The sequence below is a fragment of the Schistocerca gregaria genome, chromosome 4 (assembly GCF_023897955.1).
Source record: "Schistocerca gregaria isolate iqSchGreg1 chromosome 4, iqSchGreg1.2, whole genome shotgun sequence".
Classification (NCBI taxonomy): domain Eukaryota; kingdom Metazoa; phylum Arthropoda; class Insecta; order Orthoptera; family Acrididae; genus Schistocerca; species Schistocerca gregaria.
In genome coordinates, this window is record NC_064923.1 from 30,046,652 (window position 1) to 30,069,494 (window position 22,843).

At 47.2% G+C, this 22,843-nt stretch overlaps 1 protein-coding gene across 7 annotated transcripts in view; it reads right to left on the minus strand.

Moving 5' to 3' along the window:
- Window positions 1-22,843, minus strand: part of LOC126267963 (neurexin-1a) — a 1,982,806-nt gene that overhangs the window by 448,504 nt on the left and 1,511,459 nt on the right. For all 7 annotated transcript variants that reach the window (XM_049973298.1, XM_049973297.1, XM_049973300.1 and 4 more), the window contains one exon: window positions 7,598-7,789. In XM_049973298.1, the coding sequence (XP_049829255.1) occupies window positions 7,598-7,789 (192 nt within the window). The remainder of the gene's footprint in view (window positions 1-7,597; window positions 7,790-22,843) is intronic.

The window sequence follows — 22,843 nt, forward strand, 5'->3', positions numbered from 1 at the left end:
CACTAATATTGATATCATATGATACGGACGTCTTAGCAATAAGCTTACTTGCCGTAGAGAAGTAACGTAAAGATTTGAAAAGAAATAAATCAGCAGGTCCGGATGGAATCTCAGTTCGATTTTACACAGGATACTCTAAGGCACTGGCCCCTTACCTAGCTTGAATTTATCCTGAATCTCTCGCCAGTACAAAGTCCGAAGCGACTGGCAAGAAGCGCAGGTGGCTCCAGTATATAAGAAAGGTAAAGAACGATCCGCAATCTTACAGACCAATATCCCTAACTTCTGTTTGCAGCAGAATTCTTAAACACATTCTCACTTCGAATATAATGAACTTTCCTGAGGCTAAGAAGCTTATGTCCACGAATCAGCATGGTTCTAGAAGGCATCGATCGTGCGAAACTCAGCTTGTCCTTTTCTCGCACGATGCACTGAGAACTATGGATGAAGGGAAACAGGCAGATTGAGTATTTCTAGATTTCTGGAAAACATTTGACACGATCGATATCCCATTGTAGTCTGTTAAAGAAGGTACGAGCATATGGAATCAGTTCACAGGTAAGTGAGTGGCTCGAAGACTTCTTAAATAATAGAACCCAGCATGCTGTCCTCGACGGTGACTATTCATGAGAGACAAGGGTTTCCTCAGGAGTGCCGCAGGAAAGTGATAGGTTCAAATATTGCTCTGAGCACTGTGAGACTTAACATCTGAGGTCATCAGTCACCTAGAACTTAGAACTATTTAAACCTAACTAACCTAAGGAAATCACACACACCCATGCCCGAGGCAGGATTGGAACCTGCAACCGTAGCGGTCGCGCGGTTTCAGACTGAAGCGCCTAGAACTGCTCGGCCACACCGGCCGGCAAAGTGATAGGACCGCTGTTGTTCTCTATATGCGCAAATGATTCGGCGGTGAGGGTGGGCAGCAGTGTGTGGTTGTCTGCTGATGATGCTGTGGTGTACGGCGAGGTGTCCACGTTGAATGACTAGGAGGATACAGGACGACTCAGAGAGCTTCCGGGTGCTGTGATGAATGGCAGATATCCCTAAATGTGGAAAAAATGTAAGTTAATGCAGAAGAACAAACCAGTAATGTTCGGATACAGTATTACTAGTGTCGCCCCTGACACAGTCAAGTCGTTTAAATATCTGTGCGTAACGTTGCAAAGCGATATGAGGTGGAACGAGTATGTGAAAACTGTGGTAGGGAAGGCAAATAGTCGACTTTGGTTTTTGGGAGAACTATAGGAAAGAGTGCTTCATCTGTAAAGGAGAGCGCATATAGGAGTACTGGTCGAGTGTTTGTGATCCCTACCAGGCCGGACTGAAGGAAGACCTCGAAGCAGTTCAGAGGGGGCTACTAGATTTGTTACCGGTAGGTTCGAACGAAGCTTATATGTTGCGGGGATGCTCCAGAAACAAGCGGGAATCCCTGGAGGGAAGGTGGCGTTCTTTTCGAAAAACACTGTTGAGGATATTTAGAGAACCGGCGGATGGCTCTGCTCCCGCCAACATACATCGCGCGCAAGGACCACGAAGGTAAGATATGAGAAATAAGGGCTCACACGGAGTCGTGCAAACAGTCATTTGTCCGCCGCTCTGTTGAACAGGAGGGGAGATGAGAAGTAATGGTACAGGGCACCCTCCGCCACGCACCTTACGGTGGCTTGAGGAGTACCTGAGTACGTGTAGATGTTTATTTATTATTGAAGCATTTAACGACTGTTTTCCATTTATCGCATCCTCAAAATAAGTGAGTCTTCCACGGAACTGAAACTGTAAGTATTTAGTGTTGTGGACTGATGGCGTCCACTTTGATGAACAACTCGCTTTCGCTGAAAAAGAGTAATACAAGTGTCCTAGTAGGACCGATGCGTGGGTTCTAGGCCAACACACAGAATAGTGAATAGTAAGATATATTACTCAACTTTAGTAACGCTGGTTACAGCAGTATTGCAGAACGTTGATTTAGCCTGTCTGCCTGCGTTGAGTGGTGTTCCTTCAACACAAACTAAATAATGGTCTCTGAACTAAAGTCAGAAGAAAACTAATTTTCTGCCTGGATCCTGACGAAAAGTACTCAATTATATCTGTAGGCAGTTGGTCTCTGTCCAGACGCGGCGCTTCTATTCACTGCTCTGTTCCCACTGTCTGTCTATCGGCCACTGCTTCTACCTCACTCGACGACTCTTCAAACTGCCTTCAACACGACGAACGCTCTGCAGGAACTTGCTAGCAAGGCTTGCACTGACTCACAACTCCGACAGTTCCGCATGGTGTCAACTCTCATGTGTGACAGGAATCAAGTATAGAGGACGCATGCACTGGTATAAGTCAATGGACAGCACTTTTCATACCTTCTCCTTAAGTCCCACTATATCTAACTTTAACCTATCCATTTCCCTTTTTAAATAGTGGGCATTAATGAAGTTCGTTGGCAGGAGGAACAAGACTTCTGGTCAGGTGACTACAGGGTTATAAACACAAAATCAAATAGGGGTAATGCAGGAGTAGGTTTAATAATGAATAGGAAAATAGGAATGCGGGTAAGCTACTACAAACAGCATAGTGAACGCATTATTGTGGCCAAGATACGTAGGTACGAAGCCCACACATACTACAGTAGTACAAGTTTATATGCCAACAAGCTCTGCAGATGACGAAGAAATTGATGAAATGTATGATCAAATCAAAGAAATTATTCACATAGTGTAGAGAGACGAAAATTTAATAGTCATGGGTGACTGGAATTCGGTAGTAGGAAAAGGGAGAGAAGGAAGAAGAAGAAACAAGATTGAAACTGAAGAAAGAGCAAAAAGGTGGGAAATTAAGAAGATGGGACATGGATAAACTAAAAGAACCAGAGGTTGTACAGAGTTTCAGGGGGAGCATAAGGGAGCAATTGACAGGAATGGGGGAAAGAAATACAGTAGAAGAAGAATGGGTAGCTTTGAGGGATGAAATAGTGAAGGCAGCAGAGGATCAAGTAGGTAAAAAGATGATGGCTAGTAGAAATCCTTGGATAACAGAAGAAATATTGAAATTAATTGATGAAAGGAGAAAATATAAAAATGCAGTAAATGAAGCGGGCAAAAAGGAATACAGACGTCTCAAAAATGAGATCGACAGAAAGTGCAAAATGGCTAAGCAGGGATGGTTAGAGGACAAATGTAAGGATGTAGAGGCTTATCTCACTAGGGGTAAGATAGATACTGCCTACACGAAAATTAAAGAGACCTTTGGAGATAAGAGAACCACATGTATGAATATCAAGAACTCAGATGGAAACCAAGTTCTAAGCAAAGAAGGGAAAGCAGAAAGGTGGAAGGAGTATATAGAGGGTCTATACAAGGGCGATGTACTTGAGGACAATATTATGGAAATGGAAGAGGATGTAGATGAAGATGAAATGGGAGATACTATACTGCGTGAAGAGTTTGACAGAGCACTGAAAGACCTGAGTCGAAACAAGGCCCCCGGAAAAGACAACATTCCATTGGAACTACTGACGGCCTTGGGAGAGCCAGTCCTGACAAAACTCTACCATCTGGTGAGCAAGATGTATGAGACAGGCGAAATACCCTCAGACTTCAAGAAGAATATAATAATTCCAATCCCAAAGAAAGCAGGTGATGACAGATGTGAAAATTACCGAAATATCAGTTTAATAAGTCACGGCTGCAAAATACTAACGCGAATTCTTTACAGATGAATGGAAAAACTAGTAGAATACGACCTCGGAGAAGATCAGTTTGGATTCCGTAGAAATGTTGGAACACGTGAGGCAATACGGACCCTAGAAGCTATATTAAGGAAGGGCAAACCTACGTTTCTAGCATTTGTGGACTTAGAGAAAGCTTTTGACAATATTGACTGGAATATTCTATTTCAAATTCTGAAGGTGGCAGGGGTAAAATACAGGGAACGAAGGGCTATTTACAATTTGTAGAGAAATCAGATGGCAGTTGTAAGAGTCGAGGGACATTAAAGGGAAGCAGTGGTTGGGAAGGGAGTGAGACAGGGTTGTAGTCTCTCCCCGATGTTATTCAATCTGTACATTGAGCAAGCAGTGAAGGAAACAAAAGAAAAATTCGGAGTAGGTATTAAAATCCACACAGAAGGAATAAAAAAAATTTTGAGGTTCGTCGATGACATTGTAATTCTGTCAGAGACAGCAAAGGACTTGGAAGAGCAGTTGAACGGAATGGATAGTGTCTTTAAAGGAGGATATAAGATGAACATCAACAAAAGCAAAACGAGGAACGAGGATAATGGAATGTATTCGTATTAAGTCGGGTGATGTTGAGGGTATTACATTAGGAAATGAGACACTTAAAGTAGTAAAGGAGTTTTGCTATTTGGGGAGCAAAATAACTGATGATGGCCGAAGTAGAGAGGATATAAAATGTAAACTGGCAATGCCAAGGAAAGCGTTTCTGAAGAAGAGAAATTTGTTAACATCGAGTATAGATTTACGTGTCAGGAAGACATTTCTGAAAATGTTTGTATGGAGTGTAGCCATGTATGGAAGTGAAACATTTACGATTAATAGTTTGGACAAGAAGAGAATAGAAGCTTTCGAAATGTGGTGCTACAGAAGAATGCTGAAGATTAGATGGGTAGATCAAATAACTAATGAGGAAGTATTGAATAGGATTGGGAAGAAGAGAAGTTTGTGGCACAACTTGACCAGAAGAAGGGATCGGTTGGTAGGACATGTTCTGAGGCATCAAGGGACCACCAATTTAGTATTGGAGGGCAGCGTGGAGGGTAAAAATCGTAGAGGGAGACCAAGATATGACTACACTACGCAGATTCGGAAGTATGTAGGTTGCAGTGGTTACTGGGAGATGAAGAGGCTTGCACAGGATAGAGTAGCATGGAGAGCTGCATCAAACCAGTCTCAGGACTGAAGACCACAACAACAACAACTCCTTAAGTCATTAATTAAAAATTGAATTTTATGTCACAAAATGCAGAGATTCACAGCGACCAATCTGACACAGTGGTGAGAGACCGGGTTTGAATTATGGAGATACTGATTCAAATCTCTGTCCACACATCCAGATTAAGGTTTTCTGTGGTTTTCCTGAATCGCGTAAGGTAAATTCTGCACAGATCTCCATCTCCTGTAGGTAGCATCTCATCTTGATGTTAGAGCAACTGTTACATGCGTATCGACTAGAATGCTATTACAATACAAAATCTATATTTCTTCGTAGTCTGCCGGCCGGTGTGGCCGTGCGGTTCTAAGCGCTTCAGTTTGCAACTGCGTGACCGCTACGGTCGCAGGTTCGAATCCTGCCTCGGGCATGGATGTGTTTGATGTCTTTAGGTTTAAGTAGTTCTAAGTTCTAGTAGACTGATGACCTCAGAAGTTAAGTCCCATAGTGCTCAGAGCCTTTTGAACCATCTTCGTAGCCCACTGAATATGTAATGGCAATGCTCGATTTTCTGGCCTTACTCAGGTTGCAGGGTTACAGATTTTAATACAATTGTAAAACCTGAGTACATTCTTTGATATTAAACTTGGCCGCCGGCAAGCTGCTACAGTAACAAAGCCGTTCACTAAAGGTGCCAATAAAACTGACAACCCTTCGGAATTCTACATCCAGCGATGTGCACAATCTGTCAACACTAGGATGCATAAGCGTCTGGAGGAAGTGTTATATTCCGCTAGTAGCATGGTGGTAAGTGTGCACAATGTAGACATAAAGTCGCGAGTTCGTGCCGAGGTCAGACCAGTTGGAGAGTCTTGGTCCTGTAGCGGCCACGGGCCACCAGCCGCCGTCTGATCACGTGAAGGCAACGAGGCCTATTTTCGGTTTATTTCACCTCTTGCATTGTTAGCATAAAATTGTTTCTTATTGTAGTTCGATTTTCCGCGAGAAATACGAGAAATAACTTCGATAAACCGAATGAATACCATGTAGCATTTACTACTGTCATTTTCTGATTTGAAGTTCTACTATTTGTTTTGGTGTTACATTTGGATTTTGCAAAATTGAATGTCATGAACGTTGCTTAACATTATAAAAATAGAGTTAGTTGTGGAAAAAGGTCTAAAATGTGAACGTATTGTTCTCTCTGGTTATACTAAAGTCGTGAAGGCAGGGGAGGCAGCTTGAAACATTTGTCGGTCGTGAGCTGGCGGACAGATCACGCCAGAAAAGGAATTTCTTGTTTCAAGAAACATAATTCTGGCACGAAAGATTTTTCAAATTTACGTAGTGTCGATAGTTGACATATATGACAAACTGCGACATTTAACTTTCGTGTGACATTTGCAATGAACAGGCGAAGTTTGGAAATCGGGTGTAGGATTACAGCATGCTCCAATTCAAAACCACAGTAATCAAAACGGCAATTATTACTGCATATTTACTTCAACGTCATCAGTTTTATCATCGAGCATTTTTACGAAATATTGTTACAGGTTTTTGTTTATTTCTTAAGAAGCAATTGGTAGCTGAGCTCCAACAAAACCCATTTCCTCGACTAACAGACATTGTGAACAGATACTGTTTTCATCTGGCGGAACAACAAGCGTGTTGTGCAGAGGAACAGTTCCCCAGGAGTGTGTCCATTGCAGGTTGCATTTGTTGCTAACAACTGAGATATTAATACAAGTAGAACGACCAACAACACTCCAAGTTTTCAGTGCGATAGGGTCCGCAGCTGCGATGAATTTTTTTAATGATTTCTTGAAGCCTTGAGCTGCCATATTCTTTATTTCCTCTACGATTGTACAATTTCGGCCTTAGGCCATTTTCAATTATTTTACGGATTATTTTTTGGTAAGAGGTTATACCATATGTGTCGTTGCTACTATGACATCATGTCACATTCATAAATCAGTTCTATGTGTTCAATCGTAGAGGAAATAAAGAAAATGACAGCTGAAGAGTTCAAGAAATCATTCAAAAAATTAGTCACTTTTCTCCTGAGAACCAAGTCTCATAAATGAAGTTTCCACAGACTTTGCAGAACAGATTTATAGTCTGGTATGTCTACATCTTTTCCATATTGCTTCTTTGTCTATATTGCTTGAGTAACGCTCTGCACACTTACGAGGAAACTCATTTAAAATCGTTAAAAAATACACCTGTTGGCTAAAACTAAAAGCGTGTACCGCGATTCACGTCTGAACACTTGCAGTGCAGTAATGCTTTAAGGAATGACAGAGGTGCGTCTAGAAGTGCTAGAGGATCGTAGGTGCTGCATGGCTGTCGGGTGTCTGCCGCCCTCTCTCTCTTTCTCCGGCGGGACCCAGGGAGGAGACGGAGCTGGCAGTGGGAGACGCGCGCACCGTTAATCGCCGTCATTACAGGAGCGTAGCGGGTACGGGTAGGCGACCAGCACGCCTGTCCACTCACACCCACTAACGCCTTAAACGCCCCCGCGTTGACATTGCGTTTTAAAAGTACGAAGTATGCACGCAGTTCAAAGTGTACAAAAAAAAATGTATATACCAAGAATGTTTAAATGTAAGAAAATCGGCGATTGTAGCAGTTAGCGGCAGGCGTCGCCGCAGCTAATACGACAACGGCGTCGAGTGTTAGGGTTAGTGGTGCAGTGTGCAAGCCCCACTCACCGGAGTCCTGGTGTCGCGCGTATCCGGCGACGTCGACGGCGTTCCCGTTGAGCACCAGGTCGCGCAGGCAGCCCACGAAGCCGCGGCGCAGCGCGCCCGTCCACAGCGCCGGCGGCACAGGCACCGCCGCCGTTGCAGGGCCCAGCCCGCCCACGTACAGCGGGCCCTCCAGGTCCAGCTGCTGCGACTCGCCTGCCGGAAGAGCAGCACACACTCTGTCACCAGGTCTGTGCGGGTAGGCGGCGTATAGGCGACAGGAGTTACACCACAAGAATACCGTAATGTTGCTCAAACCGGTGCAGCACGGCTCTGGTTTCGAGACGTGTGCAGTTATAGTGCTGAAAGTTGACTTCGCCGTTGGGGAAGACAACTTCGGTAGACGTGCCGCAGACCACTGTCTATCGTACTTTAAAAAGCAGAAAAACCTCTGAACCCCACGTTTTGCGAAGAATCGTGGATGTCCGCGATATAACGTCTCGTGATACTTTCACTCTCCTCCTGCTTCTTCCCGTGGATGCTAACGACAGTAGCTCGTGAACATTCGACCAGCTTCGCCGTTTTCGAGATACTCGTTCACAGTCTCTGCATAATAATAATCTGCCCTTTGTCAAAGTCGATTATCTCAACGCATTTCTGTATTTGCAGCCCACATCTTCGCTAGTGTGTACTCCGCTTACATTCTTCTGTTACCGTGTAACGTGCGTGCAACGCCACCAGGTGGCATCCGACGTCCAGTTGGACAGTGGTCATAACGTTTTGGCTGATCAGCGGAGACACCACAGTCCGAGAGCGAGGAAATGCATAGTGGCGTCGCGGTGTATTGATGGCCGCGCCTGAGGGCGAATCAAGTATAACACGGAACCGACGAGGCTCCCTCAATCCCTCCCCCCCTCTCTCTCTCCCCCTCTCACCCTCCCCCCCCCCCCTCTCCCCCTCTCTCTCTCTCTCTCTCTGAGGGATTTGCCCAGTGTCCACAGTGGACGCCAGTTTAGAACTTGGCGCCGTGAAGATATGCTGGTAACGCAAAGCCTAGTAATAGCCTCGCATTCGGGAGGACGACGGTTCAATCCCGTCTCCGGCCATGCTGATTTAGGTTTACCGTGATTTCCATAAATCGCTTCAGGCAAATGCCGGGATGGTTCCTTTGAAAGGGCACGGCCGATTTCCTTCCCCATCCTTCCCTCACCCGAGCTTGCGCTCCGTCTCTGATGACCTCGTTGTCGACGGGACGTTAAACACTAAGATCCCCCTCCTCCTAGTAATAGCCGCCCACTGCATCTTCACAAAACTTAATTCGACACCAGATATGTTCCATTACAACACCATCGAGCTTCTTTTTCTAAGAGCATGTACATTATTGTGCGGTTTATAGACTCAAGATTTTTCAGCATTATTTAACATAGCTGACTCAATTACTTCGGGCTTTTGGAAGTTATTTACATTTCACCACGGCTGGTGCCTCCACCCAGGTACAGTGAGGGCTTTCTTCATCGAATTTGAACAAGACTAACTTGGGCGTACAAATGTCCAAGTTACCCAATGTAGCAACTTACATCTTCGTCATAGACGCACCGACATGTATCTATAGCACAGACGTGAACGTTATAGATTTGGTGGCTCCGCCAGAACCGGCTGTTAACTGCGCCATGTGGCTAAGTGTGGCAAATATCAGCGCCTCAGGAGCCCGTCGCGAGCCTTCTGCACTGTACTCGACCGTTTCTATTGAAGAGGCGGGCTCGAGTACCGCACTCACTGCAAAGACAGAACTGTGAGTCTGGAGTGAGGTCGGATGAGTTGAGCACAGGAGCAAGCTCTCCGTTCCCCAGTCGATTGACGGTGCGCTCGCTGCCGGTCCGCGTATGGAGCCCCGCACCAGGGCGTGTCGCTTCACGGGGAAGAGGTGTGTCACGTCATACACAGCCTCTCCTTCCCAGGTGGCTCTTTCTGCTTTCCCGTGGTGCCAGACGCCAAGCCCGGCATATCTCGGCTCCGCCTGGATGTTGCCTTGCGTCAAAAGGGAGAGCTTCGACCCAACTCGATGCGAAAGCGAAGGGTGCGTGGCACAGGGGGAGCTGTGTTCAGCTGGGGGAGGGTGGGGGGGAGGGAGGGTTGAGCGGTAATTCTGGGCTGTGGGCGGTATTGCTCACTCTGTGTGCTGCCCCTCTGCGCTGGGCGGCTGCTGCTCCATTCCCTCTCTGTTCGCAGGGCACAGACCAGCAGGTGCTCCGCATGCCGGCGACCACGTTTGTCGGCGTGGTATCTCTGCGCGAGTCGGCAAATGCGCTTCGCCGCGCCCGTGGGTACCCGGGGCGTGTTCCCAAACATCGCCTGCGCCAGGTTAGCTGAACGACTGGGTGACAGGCCCGCCACCTGAGTAGGAGTGGGTCCTTGGCTGAGAGGTGGAAGCTCGGGCCAGTAGGCGGCGAAGGGCGAGACGTGCATCCGCCTCTCCAGAGTGCGGGATGCACTTCCCGAGGAGCGTCCGGTGAAATCGTCGATGACGGGGCCACCGAGGGGGACCAGCACTTTGGCGACGGCGTGCTGAACCCTGCAGCTCGTGGGTGCCCTTGGCCTAGGGGCGACGCTGGTGGGTGAGCTGCATCTGTCCCTCCCCCTCCCCATCCCCCCCCCCACCCCAATGTCAGAAGTGCTGCTGCGGGGCAAGAGACGGGCTCCCACCTTTTCTCACTCGTCTATACATCATGGCTGAACAAGAGGCGAATGATTCGAGTGTGTTATCGAGGTCTAGGGGACTAGGTGGCGCAGGATAACCACTATGGGTAGAGTATACATGGGTTTCCATGCAATTAACATAAGGGACTATTTAATAGTTCCCTGGTGCCACAAATGTGGCGAATTGGATCATGTTCATAAACACTGCGAGGGAAAGCAGGCTTGATCCAGGTGTGGGGCTGAAGATCACACAAGAAAAACCTGCGGCAGAACTGGGATATGCATTCCATGCACGTGAAGAGGTAACAAAATGTAACACCACAGAAAGAAACTGCTCTATCCACAAGATGCTAGAGCAAAGGCTTCAAGAACTGACGCCGTAAGGGTATACAGGAAGCGTAAAAGAGGCCCCGAGCAAAAGGTTGACAGATGCAATAAGGGCCAGCAGATTCAGGAAATTTACACAAAGATTCACCAAGACACAAACTGAAAGAGTGAAAATGAAAGGTGTATCTGTGCAAACGGACCCTTGTGGTCAGACAGTTGCTCCCTCTCCCTCAAACCGGGGACTAAGGTCACTTGAAGATCCAGAACGAGCGAAAGGGCATCTTGTGGTAGGAAGTCTCCCGATGATGAAACAAAATGATACGATCAGTAAAGAGAAATTGCAGGTTAACATTGTGAGCAGTACGAGTTCATCTACGAACCCATCTAGCCAGAGAGGCTTGGGCATAGATCCCAAAAGGATATACCCAAACCTAGAACATGCAATACAATTAGCGCACCTGGAGGAGGCAGCTGTCCTCACCACAGCTCTGAGACATGTGATGCGTGTTGGTCATCAGTACGGCAGGGACATCACCTTCTCGGTGATGGCTGATGAAAGCTGTGGACATAATGCAGCTAAAGACGATGATGTCATCACCGACTTAGGAGCCCTGCGAGACTTTGTTAAAAAAGTTTTCGAAAGACGAAACGTTTAGATGAATTGTATAATCAACCTGTCACCACAAATGGGAGACTAGCGCATGACTGGAGAAAAAACTGGCCAGAATAACACATTAGAACATATTTTGCATGTGAGCCATTTAAACATAGGACAGATTAACTCACATAACTGTGAGCTAGTCATGCAGGAACTGCGACGAGTGTTGGAGGAGAGGAGACTGGATGTGCTCTGTTTGCAGGATCCATCGCAGCAGCAAATTGGCAGGTTATCCACAGTGCAGTGGAACCAAGAGCTGCAGTTATGATAACCAATAGAGTGCTTGCACACTTCTCAGACGACCACAGCAACGCCGTGGAATTACAGTCACCTGTTGGGGTGCTGTACATTATAAACATGGATTTCCAGTAAGGTAGGGGAATTGATGAATTCCTAGACAAAGTAACACAAGTGACCACGGCGCAGCGGGAGGCCGCAGGTGTCACGGCTGATATAAATGCCAAGTATCCCCTGTGGTTCAGCGGCACCTGAGACTTTCTAGGAGAAAAGACCGAAGAGACCATCATGGCATTACAACTAATGGTCGCCAACAAGGGTGGGCATCCCCCTACTTATACAGGAGGTCGGGGTGAAGGCACGAAAATTGATGTTACCTTGGTGAGGCATAATGTCGTAACCACGGTAACAGATCGGATGGTCTGGAATCAAGTTACAACCAGCGACCACAATCTCATTACATTTTCACTGGAAGACAGGGAGCGCCGCTGGGACGTTGGGTGGGAGACACAGCTCAACTATAACAGGACCGATTGGGGCCGCTTGATGAGGGAGTGTGACATACTGTGATTGCCAGAAGGTGATGAGAATGTGGAGGAATACGCTGAGAAGCTGGTGAAAGCAGTCATCAGGGCGGTGAAAGCAGCCATACTAAACAGGAAGAGAGCCGTTGCGGCTTCCCCGTCTCCATGGTCAGACGAATTGGTACAGATGCGCAAGTCTGTAAGGAGGGCGAGGGTACTACCAGCGAAGTGTCGTCTGGGAAGCAAAGCAACGTTGGCTGCAAATATATAGGGAAGCAAAAGAGCAGTTTCAACAGGAGCTAAGGGCAGTCAGGCTAGAAAGCTGGGAGAAATTTGCTCAAAGCCAATTGGCTACAGACATATGGGGCACCCCGTACAAGTTATTATGGGAAAAGATAAAATCACCCACGATGTCAGGGACGGAGGCCGGATGACGCAAACTTGGCAGGAGACTTCCGAGGTCCTCGTGCGGGTTCTGTTGCCTGATGATAGGGAGAAAGATGACTCTGAAGTGCAAGTCACTAAGTTGTACAATGAGCGCTTGAGGCTCAGGAAATCCCCCCCTTTCTTGGAAAAAAGCCAACATGGTGACAATCAAGGAAGGTCCAGATAAAGATCATAAGGAAGCAAAATCGTACAGGCCCATTTGTTTACTGGACGTGCTGGGGAACATTATTGAGAAGTTGCTGGCACACAAACTGGCAGCACACTGCGTGCTGTGTGGGGTGAGTGACTGGCAGTTCGGTTTTCAGTCTGGAAGATCGGCGTGTGACGCCATCACCCTGGCCGCGGAGGTGTGTGACTCAACCCCACACAAATACTTTTTCTGGATCATGGTGGATATCAGTGGCGCCTTTGACAACCTGTGGTGACTTTCGCTCTTCTCCCGCCTCTGGGAGGAGTGTCCAAGGCCGCTATACGGCTGTCTCAGGAGCTATTGTGAGGATAGGGAGGTCTGGCTATCGTCCCCTAGCGGGAGAATCAGTAAAAAGATTACAATGGGGTGTCCACAGGGCTCTGTCCTGGGGCCACTCTTTTGGGACATTAGCATCGAACCCCTCTTGGATAACTTGCAGAACAGCGACGATGTGCTAGAGGGCATAGCCTACGCAGACGACCTCCTCCTGCGGGTTGACGGTCGTAGCCGCAAAGATTTGGAACCAAAAATCGCAAGGGCCATATCTATCCTGACTACATGGTGCCACACTACCAAAATGAAATTTTCATCAAGCATGTCCACATACTTAAGGGATAACTTGTCAGGAACCCGACAGTAAGAATAGACGGCTCACACTTAGGTGTAGTCGTCGGTGAGAGATGGAACTATACATCACATATTGGTACCGTGACGCAAAGATCTCTAGAAACACTCAATAATTTAACTAGGCTTGGCCATAAATGATTCCACCTGCTACCACAATTAATACAACTTTGCCATAATAGTATTCTGACATCAATATTAGGATACAGGTCAGGAGTCTGGGCACACAGGCTTTACGAGGGTCATGCCTTCCATGGCCGTAAGAAGAGTGCAGCGAAATATGCTCCTACGTTCTCTAGGAGCATATAGGACAACTCCAGGCGGAGCATTACCAGTTTCAATTGGACTTTGTCCTCTTGATATAAAGATTAGGGAACAGGCGGCGTGGTACTGGGTAAAAAAGGAGAAGAGGGACAAAATAATCGAACTAATGGGGATTCACTTGGGGAACAAATCACAAATTAAACGTAGGGAGGAGGAGCTATGGCACAGTGGGACAACGTTGAAACGGGTCGTAGAACATACGAACAGCTACAACACTTTAAGCCATTAAGACGACTGCTGCCGTTCCTTACTGGACATGGACCCTACCTGGCGTACCTATGCCGGTTTGGGAAGCGGGCTGCACCAACGTGTGACTGTTGTGGCGCCACATCAGGCACCTGAGACCATGTGGTGTACGAGTGCCACCTCTTCGATGATGTAGCGCCACAATTAAGACAAGAGCTACCACATTACGACTCTTACCACCTGATCGGGCAAGAGGACCATTTCCAAATCTTGAATAAACCTGCCAATGAAATATCAAGTAAAGTTATAAATGAATTCCTAAGGAACAACCATTAATAGATCATACCTGATTTAGACTCCGTGCACCTGTTTCGCCGAGGCGTGGACTTGGCCAGCCGCTTCACGGCTGGGATTCGCCATGTGTAGGATTAAGGGAGAGGGTGCACCTTCTGACTGACACAGACACTCACCGGACATGACTAGGATTTAGTACTAGGTTAAACGTAGGATAATATAGGATAATTTCATTAGCATAGTACTGCGGCGATCGACTATTCTGGGCCATCCCGATGGCGGGGGTATTCCCACTGGGACTAGATCGGTGGGCACGGCCAACAATGCAGCTTTATAAACGCTGGCACACCTGTAACGCTGCAGGTAGAGTAGAGCAGCAATAAGTAGTAGATAACTAAAACACCAGTAACCCAAATGCATAGTAAGAATTGCCCATAGTGGAAACAGGAACAACATTACATGCCTAGAACTTAGATCAGCTGCAGTAATTGTAATTGTAATATATGTATAAATTAGGACCCACTAATGTATTAGTTGGTGGGTTATTATGTATCGTGTATTTGAAGAATAAAGATTTTTTAACAAGAAAAAAAACTGAGCTGTGACTTGATTTGAGCCCATTACGAACTGAGGATGGCGGCAAGTTGCGTGGAAGAGGACGCCCCTCTTTCCCTAGACAGAGCTTTGCACGTCACTGGCAACATAGGCGACCGCAGACGAGCTGCAAGCCACTTTTCCTTCAGACAGCCGCTTGAAAAGCGGGTCACCCCCAGCAACGAGACGCCACGGCCTTCTCGCCTTCTCTCCGCCTCGCCCGTGCCAAATCCGCTGTTCTGCACCGACCCTGTCACTGGTTCTCCACAGTGGTTGACGGACAGAAACATTTGCTCAGCGCATCTGTGCTACCGTACCTGCGGCCTGGTGATAACTCAGAGTGTCACTGGTTACATCCTGTGATGGGCCGTGAGGTTTCGCAGCTTCCAGTATCAGCTCTACATCTACATCTACATCTACATCCATATTCCGCAAGCCACCTGACGGTGTGTGGCGGAGGGTACCCTGAGTACCTCTATCTGTTCTCTCTTCTATTCCAGTCTCGTATTGTTCGTGGAAAGAAGGTTTGTCGGTATGCTTCTATATGTGCTCTAATCTCTCTGATTTTATCCTCGTAGTCTCTTCGTGAGATATACGTAGGAGGGAGCAATATACTGCTTGACTCTTCGGTGAAGGTATGTTCTCGAAACTTTAACAAAAGCCCGTACCGAGCTACTGAGCGTCTCTCCTGCAGAGTCTTCCACTGGAGTTTATCTATCATCTCCGTAACGCTTTTCGATTACTAAATGATCCTGTAACGAAGCGCGCTGCTCTCCGTTGGATCTTCTCTATCTCTTCTATCAACCCTATCTGGTACGGATCCCACACTGTTGAGCAGTATTCAAGCAGTGGGCGAACAAGCGTGTTGTAACCTACTTCCTTTGTTTCCGGATTGCATTTCCTTAGGATTCTTCCAATGAATCTCAGTCTGGCATCTGCTTTACCGACGATCAACTTTATATGATCATTCCATTTTAAATCACTCCTAATGCGTAATCCCAGATAATTTATGGAATTAATTGCTTCCAGTTGCTGACCTGCTATTTCGTAGCTAAATCATAAGGGATCTATCTTTCTATGTATTCGCAGCACATTACACTTGTATACATTGAGATTCAATTGCCATTCCCTGCACTATGCGTCAATTCGCTGCAGATCCTCCTGCATTTCAGTACAGCTCCCGCTACTTTTCGGATTTTCTTGTGGGATTCAGTTTTTTGCCTGATACACGGATCCGGCAATTTTAGTTGTGATAATATCTGATGTTCAATGAATACTGTAAACATAAACATGTTTGTTTATACACAGTAGGTTACACCAACAACGAACATTCATGAACAGAGTGTGGAGAATTATGATCATTACTATTGCAGACTACTAAACTTTAGCATCCTACATGAAACAAACAGAAAGAAATGTGGTTAACACGAACTGAAACTACAACAGATTCCAAAAACCAAACAGGAATAAGAAACCAACACAAGAAATAGGATTAAAGGTAAACATAGGCTCAAAGAGGAATCGTAGACTACCACGAAACACTTATAAAAACAATGCAGACTAACTGTCTGTACATCCATCATAAAATATCAACTCGAAAACATTTAGCGGGTGTAGATTATTGAAGCTGGAGAACGCTGCGAACTAAAAACAATACAATGTCCCTTCCAATACTTTGAGGAGGACGCTACGAAACGTTAGAAGTCGTCTCATTGTCATTTAAAACAGCGTCCAGATGCGGCAGATGCACAGGTCAAAAAATAAGAGGTACACAATTACAGTATGACGTATTTATTGGTTTTCTTACGGTCTTTCTCTATTACAAACATGCGTCTTTGCATGTGCTTCTATCAGCTTGCAATTTTAGATTCGTTTGCTCCTTGAAATTACGTGTTCCTGTGCCATAGATAGTAACTGCCAGTACGTAAAGGTGTGAAGCATATTGAGAAGTTTCATTTGAATACGGTATTCAATTACAGGAATGAACTCTGAGCTACCTATGTTTTCATTTCAGAGCCAACACGATCGTTATTTTCAATTGACAAACATTCGCAATTCCAAGAGTGATTTCAAAAGTTCAGCGGCTTCTTCTAAAACCGCTAACTACGTGTCGTTTAGGTCTCACCGCAACGGGGTCGTTATATTGAGCTGGTCCTTACTCTGGCGAAGAATCCCTCGGCGTTGTTTCCGGACACTGCTGGAGACGGTCAGCGCCCGGTAATGATGCCTGCTTCCAGCAGGTGTAGGCGCTTCAGAATGGACACTGTTTGTTATTAAATAAACAGGGGAATAAAGTGATGTTTCCTGAAAGGTGTGATGAAACTGTTCTGCTCTCGAAACAAATAAATGATTGTCATCAGGATACTGAAAGGGGTTCAGATGAGATCCATTGTCGTGTATTCACAACATTAGAGATGAATAAATTATGTGGATCACGTATCAGTAGTGAATGTGAGAAGGCGTAGGTTGATATGGTTGAAACAGATAACCTTTCGAACGCGAAAGCAAGACGAGTTATTTAAACAACATTATTAATACTACACTCTATGTATACGACTATTATAACAAGAATAATAACGCTTCAAACTAGTAATCTTATTGCGAACACAAATCGAAGACTCAGACAGAAGTGTTTAGGACAGATATACATGAAGCCGCCACAAGATAGCAGGCAAAGGTAAGACAAGTTTTCATGGTAATCTGTTTGCAGATGATTAACTTGTAATTCCAAAGATGAAGGCTGAAGTTGAAGGAACACTTTACACAATAATACTTGGCCACCGAGCGTTCAGGGCTCCACTTAATCTGTAGCTGGACTTGAGAGACTTTCCGAAAATTCACAAGGGAAGTGTTGGTTTCGCTCGGAAAGGACTGTCACGTTTAAACACTGACCGGCAGCAGAGGACCACCACGCACCTAGAGCGAGTCACAGGCCTTCCAGTTAGAAACGAATGGACTTATTGTTGGAACTCGGGTATGGGGACAAACACTGAGCGCGATTCCCACCTGTGTGTACAGCAAAGTCTAACAAGGAATCAACTGGGAAGCCCACAGGCAATGCTGTGAGGTGCCACGGAAAGGGGCCAGAATGCGAATAAGGCGGGCGTTCCCACGTTACACGCGAGTTGCCACCTGGGGACTCTCTGACTGACCTCGTATGAAGACTGGGAGAGGCGTTACGCAGTGTAGAGCGTTCACTGGGTGATGCTCGAAATCGGGCCTACGAGTCACACAAAGATGATCTGACAGAAAATTCGGCAGCCCGAAGGCCAGAGCGGGAGAATGTAGTGAGCAGGGTCACCCCGGGAAGAGAGGGGATTGGCAGGAGACAGTCAGCGAGGCAGAAGAGACGAGGCAGGCAGCGAGCTCTGGACGAGTGAGAGGAGTGCCCGCAGATGCCAGAGGAGAGGCAATCTGGCTGTCGCTTCTGGAGACAGGTCAGTCTTTTATCCCGACAGTACATTACTACACACTGATTTCACACTCGTCTTTCCATTTAGTGTCGTGTACCGGTACTTAAGGAGGTAGCGTTGCTCACGTCCGTAGGTTTAACCTTAAAATACCCTACACGTGCCTCCTGGGTGGTGCTAATTGAGCAACAGTGATTACAGGCAGCCAGACTATCCATAGGATCTCCTGGCAATGACATATCAACTGTTCTTCTCAGAGCTCATTAACAAGAAACATTGGACCAACTATCAGACTCCTTCAACTGAATATCGAAAGCACTAGCAGGGCAAAGTGTGACTACCTGTCAAAAGTTTTGCTGGAAAACAATATCGATGTCGTCGCCATTCAGAAAATTCGTTTCCAGTGAAGAAATATTCCGAAGCCGAGGTCGAATCCGTGGATATTCTGCACGAGGTGTATGGAATTGCTACGTATGTCCGTAACAACATATACGAAGCTTCAGTGATTTCTGCAAGTGTGAAGGCAATATACATACAGTTCTCATACAATTGCACGGCATTATTGTAACAAATGTTTACAAACCACCCAAAACAACATGGCCCGATTTTGTCCTACACACAGCAGAACATCCTGCAGTTTACATAGGAGACTTCAATAGCCACCACGAACTTTGGAAGTACTCTCAAAATGATGAAAATGGGAGCATGCTTGCAGAATGGGTCGAAGAGAATAATCTTCATCTAGTGTTTGATGCCAAAGATCAAGGCACTTTCAGGCCAGCTGCTTGGGACAAGGATTCAAATCCTGACTTATGCTTTGTTAGCTGCAACGAAATTGGCTTTCCCATCAACACCACAAGGAAAGTGATAGATGCCTTTCCTCACAGCCAACAGAGACCTGTATTAATACAAATTCGCTGCACGATTCCTGTCATACGATCAACTCCACATGCTCGATGGAATTTCCAGAAAGCTGACTGGAAGAAGTTTTCAACGGAACTGAACAAGACCATTCGATGGATACCTCCATCACATAATAACTATTAACACTTCATTGGTGCAGGAACAGCAACTGCTAGAAAGTGTATGCCAAGAGGATACCGAAAAGAATATGTTCCAGGATGGAATGATGAAAGTGAAACACTGTACCAACTCTTCCAGAAAAGTAGTGACCCAGAGATAGCTACGGAACATTTATCCAGCTTGGACATGTCTCGGAGGCAGAAATGGGCAGAAACAGTCGAAAATATGGACTTTACCCACTCGAGCAGGAGAGCATGGAGTCTTCTCAGAAAACTGGGAGGAAGTGCACCAGGATGCAGAAAAAAATCCGAAGTAACACCAGACCAAATTGCTTCCCACATCATTACTACCTCAAGAGTACTTCCTGAGAAGAAACATACAAGACATATCAGACGACAGCTTCGTGACCTGAAAAAGAAGGCATCTCCCTCATCTGAGTATACCCATCCCTTCACAGTTCCAGACATTGATTCTGGACTGAAGGACCTGAAACCTCTTAAGGCACCTGGATTCGATGGTATCCATCCAGAATTCCTGATCCATATGGGAGGAAAAGCTAAGAAATGGCTGGCAGAATTCTTGACTGACATCCTACTGACTGGTTGACTTCCATCGGAGTTTAAATAGGCGAAGATAATATCTGTTCTGAAACTTGGCAAACCCAGCAAACAAGGTAGAAAACTATCGCCCCATTTCCCTACTCAACTGCTGCTTCAAGCTTTTGAAAGGCTAAAATATAACAGAATAAGTAACGCTATCTTAGAGAACTTTCCAGTTGATCAGGCAGCCTTCAGACCATGGCGTAGCTGCAGCGACCAAGTATTGTCTCTCATATTCTTCATAGACTCAGGATACCGAATGAAGCAGAAAACATCTGTGGCATTTGTTGATTTAAGTGCCGCCTTCGACACTGTGTGGAGGGAAGGCCTTATCTACAAATTTCTCCGCATCATACCCTGCAGAACAATGGCTCGACTGATTAACAGCATGCTAAGTGATCTGAAGTTCCATGTAATCACTGGAAGCAACATAAGTAAGGAGAGGAAGCTGAACAATGGATTGCCTCAAGGATCACTTCTCTCACCCTTAATGTTCAACCTATATCTATCTGGTCTACCTGACACTTCGTCCAGAAAATACTGCTATGCCGATGACCTGGCTCTAGCCGCCAAACACCAGGAAATGAAGACATCAGAAGAGATTTTAGCCAATGACCTGTCTGCATTAGACAATTATTTCAAAATCTGGAGACTCCAACCCAGTGTGAGTAAAACAGAAGTGTGTTGCTTCCATCTAAATAACCGGTTGGCGAACGTAAAACTGGAAGTAAGTTTCAGAGGCAGAATTCTTCGTCATAATTGGAACCCAAAATATCTTGGTGTCATTCTGGATCGTGCAATATGCTTCAAACAACACCTTCTTAACTTAGCTCAAAAGCTGAGGACTCGAAACAACATCCTCCATAAGCTATGCGGAACTACCTGGGGATCTTCAGTAACCACACTGCGATCTTCAGCTCTGGGCTTGGTGTACTCAAGTGCTGAGTATTGTGCACCTGTTTGGATGAACAAGGCTTGTTGATACCCAGCTGAATACGACAATGCTCATAATATCTGGCGGAATCAGATCTACTCCTGTTTATTGGCTTCCACTGTTAACCGGTATAATGCCTCCTGATCTACGCAGATGTACTGCCCTTATGAGAGAATTCTACAAGATCTCCAGGATTTCTAACCTACCCGTGCATAGCGACCTGCCACTTTTAAATCGCAAGAGACTGAAATCACGCCATCCAACTCTGTGTGATGCTGCTGACATGGTTGCTAAGAATTTCAAACCTCTTGAAGAATGGAAAGGTCGGTGGGAAGCAGTGACAGATGAGCACCTGCATAACATCTTCTCAGGTGCTAAACTTCCAAGTGGATTCGACTTACCACGCAAGACCTGGACTACTCTTAACAGAATCCGTACCGGCCAATGCAGATGCAGGGATGCTCTCTTTAAGTGGAAGAAGCTCCCTGATCCAGCCTGTGACTGCGGGGCTCCATACCAGACTGTTCACCACATTGTCAGTGAATGCAGGATTCGAGCCTATCACGGCGCCAAAGAGGACTTCCTGCTAGAAACTCCAGATGCAGTGCGCTGGATTGAAGGACTGGATATTCAGTTGTAAAGACAAAGTTAAGTTTCTTGTGTGTCAATATGTACATATGTATGGATAATTTAATTTCATGATATGTCTGTATTAGCCATACGCTAAATAATAATAAATAACCGGTACTTAATATAGTCTGTCAATGTTTTCGTCAAACATGCTATCCCATCGACTCAATCAAAACAACTTCATTTAAGAGTAATATTCTGGAAGTACGGCGCCCGTGAGAGACAGACAGGTGGAGGGAGGTGGCGGGGGTCGTCCGGTCGCAGGCATCGCATTCTGTGTAGGCCTACTTGTCGCTTAGCTCCCTCCACATTCACGAGTAAATTCAACAATAAGGATATTTCTTGTGGCAAATTAAATGTGCAACGTTCTTTGTTAAGAAGATGTGTATTTTTTTTTTTGTAGGGGATGCGAGCGGGCATCTTAATACAAGGGAAAGAGAAAGGTCGCCGCTTCGCAGCACTCTCTGGCACCGATACCGCTCGTCAGAAAATGGAACTCGACTCGTCAGACTTCCGAGGTACGTAAACAGACACGTGGACGCACGTGTCACGCAACTGCTGCGAATAGCGGGCCGGTGGTGTGAGGAGAGCCGGTGGCTGCCGGTGGCTGCCGCCTCCGTGGGCAGGGCGCGGCCTGCAGCTGTGCTCCCAGCCTCAGCCTCAACATGTGGCTGCCGCCTCCGTGGGGAGGGCGCGGCCTGCAGCTGTGCTCCCAGCCTCAGCCTCAACATGTGGCTGCCGCCTCCGTGGGAAGGGCGCGGCCTGCAGCTGTGCTCCCAGCCTCAGCCTCAACATGTGGCTGCCGCCTCCGTGGGGAGGGCGCGGCCTGCAGCTGTGCTCCCAGCCTCAGCCTCAACATGTGGCTGCCGCCTCCGTGGGAAGGGCGCGGCCTGCAGCTGTGCTCCCAGCCTCAGCCTCAACATGTGGCTGCCGCCTCCGTGGGGAGGGCGCGGCCTGCAGCTGTGCTCCCAGCCTCAGCCTCAACATGTGGCTGCCGCCTCCGTGGGGAGGGTGCGGCCTGCAGCTGTGCTCCCAGCCTCAGCCTCAACATGTGGCTGCCGCCTCCGTGGGGAGGGCGCGGCCTGCAGCTGTGCTCCCAGCCTCAGCCTCAACATGTGGCTGCCGCCTCCGTGGGGAGGGCGCGGCCTGCAGCTGTGCTCCCAGCCTCAGCCTCAACATGTGGCTGCCGCCTCCGTGGGAAGGGCGCGGCCTGCAGCTGTGCTCCCAGCCTCAGCCTCAACATGTGGCTGCCGCCTCCGTGGGGAGGGCGCGGCCTGCAGCTGTGCTCCCAGCCTCAGCCTCAACATGTGGCTGCCGCCTCCGTGGGGAGGGCGCGGCCTGCAGCTGTGCTCCCAGCCTCAGCCTCAACATGTGGCTGCCGCCTCCGTGGGGAGGGCGCGGCCTGCAGCTGTGCTCCCAGCCTCAGCCTCAACATGTGGCTGCCGCCTCCGTGGGGAGGGCGCGGCCTGCAGCTGTGCTCCCAGCCTCAGCCTCAACATGTGGCTGCCGCCTCCGTGGGGAGGGCGCGGCCTGCAGCTGTGCTCCCAGCCTCAGCCTCAACATGTGGCTGCC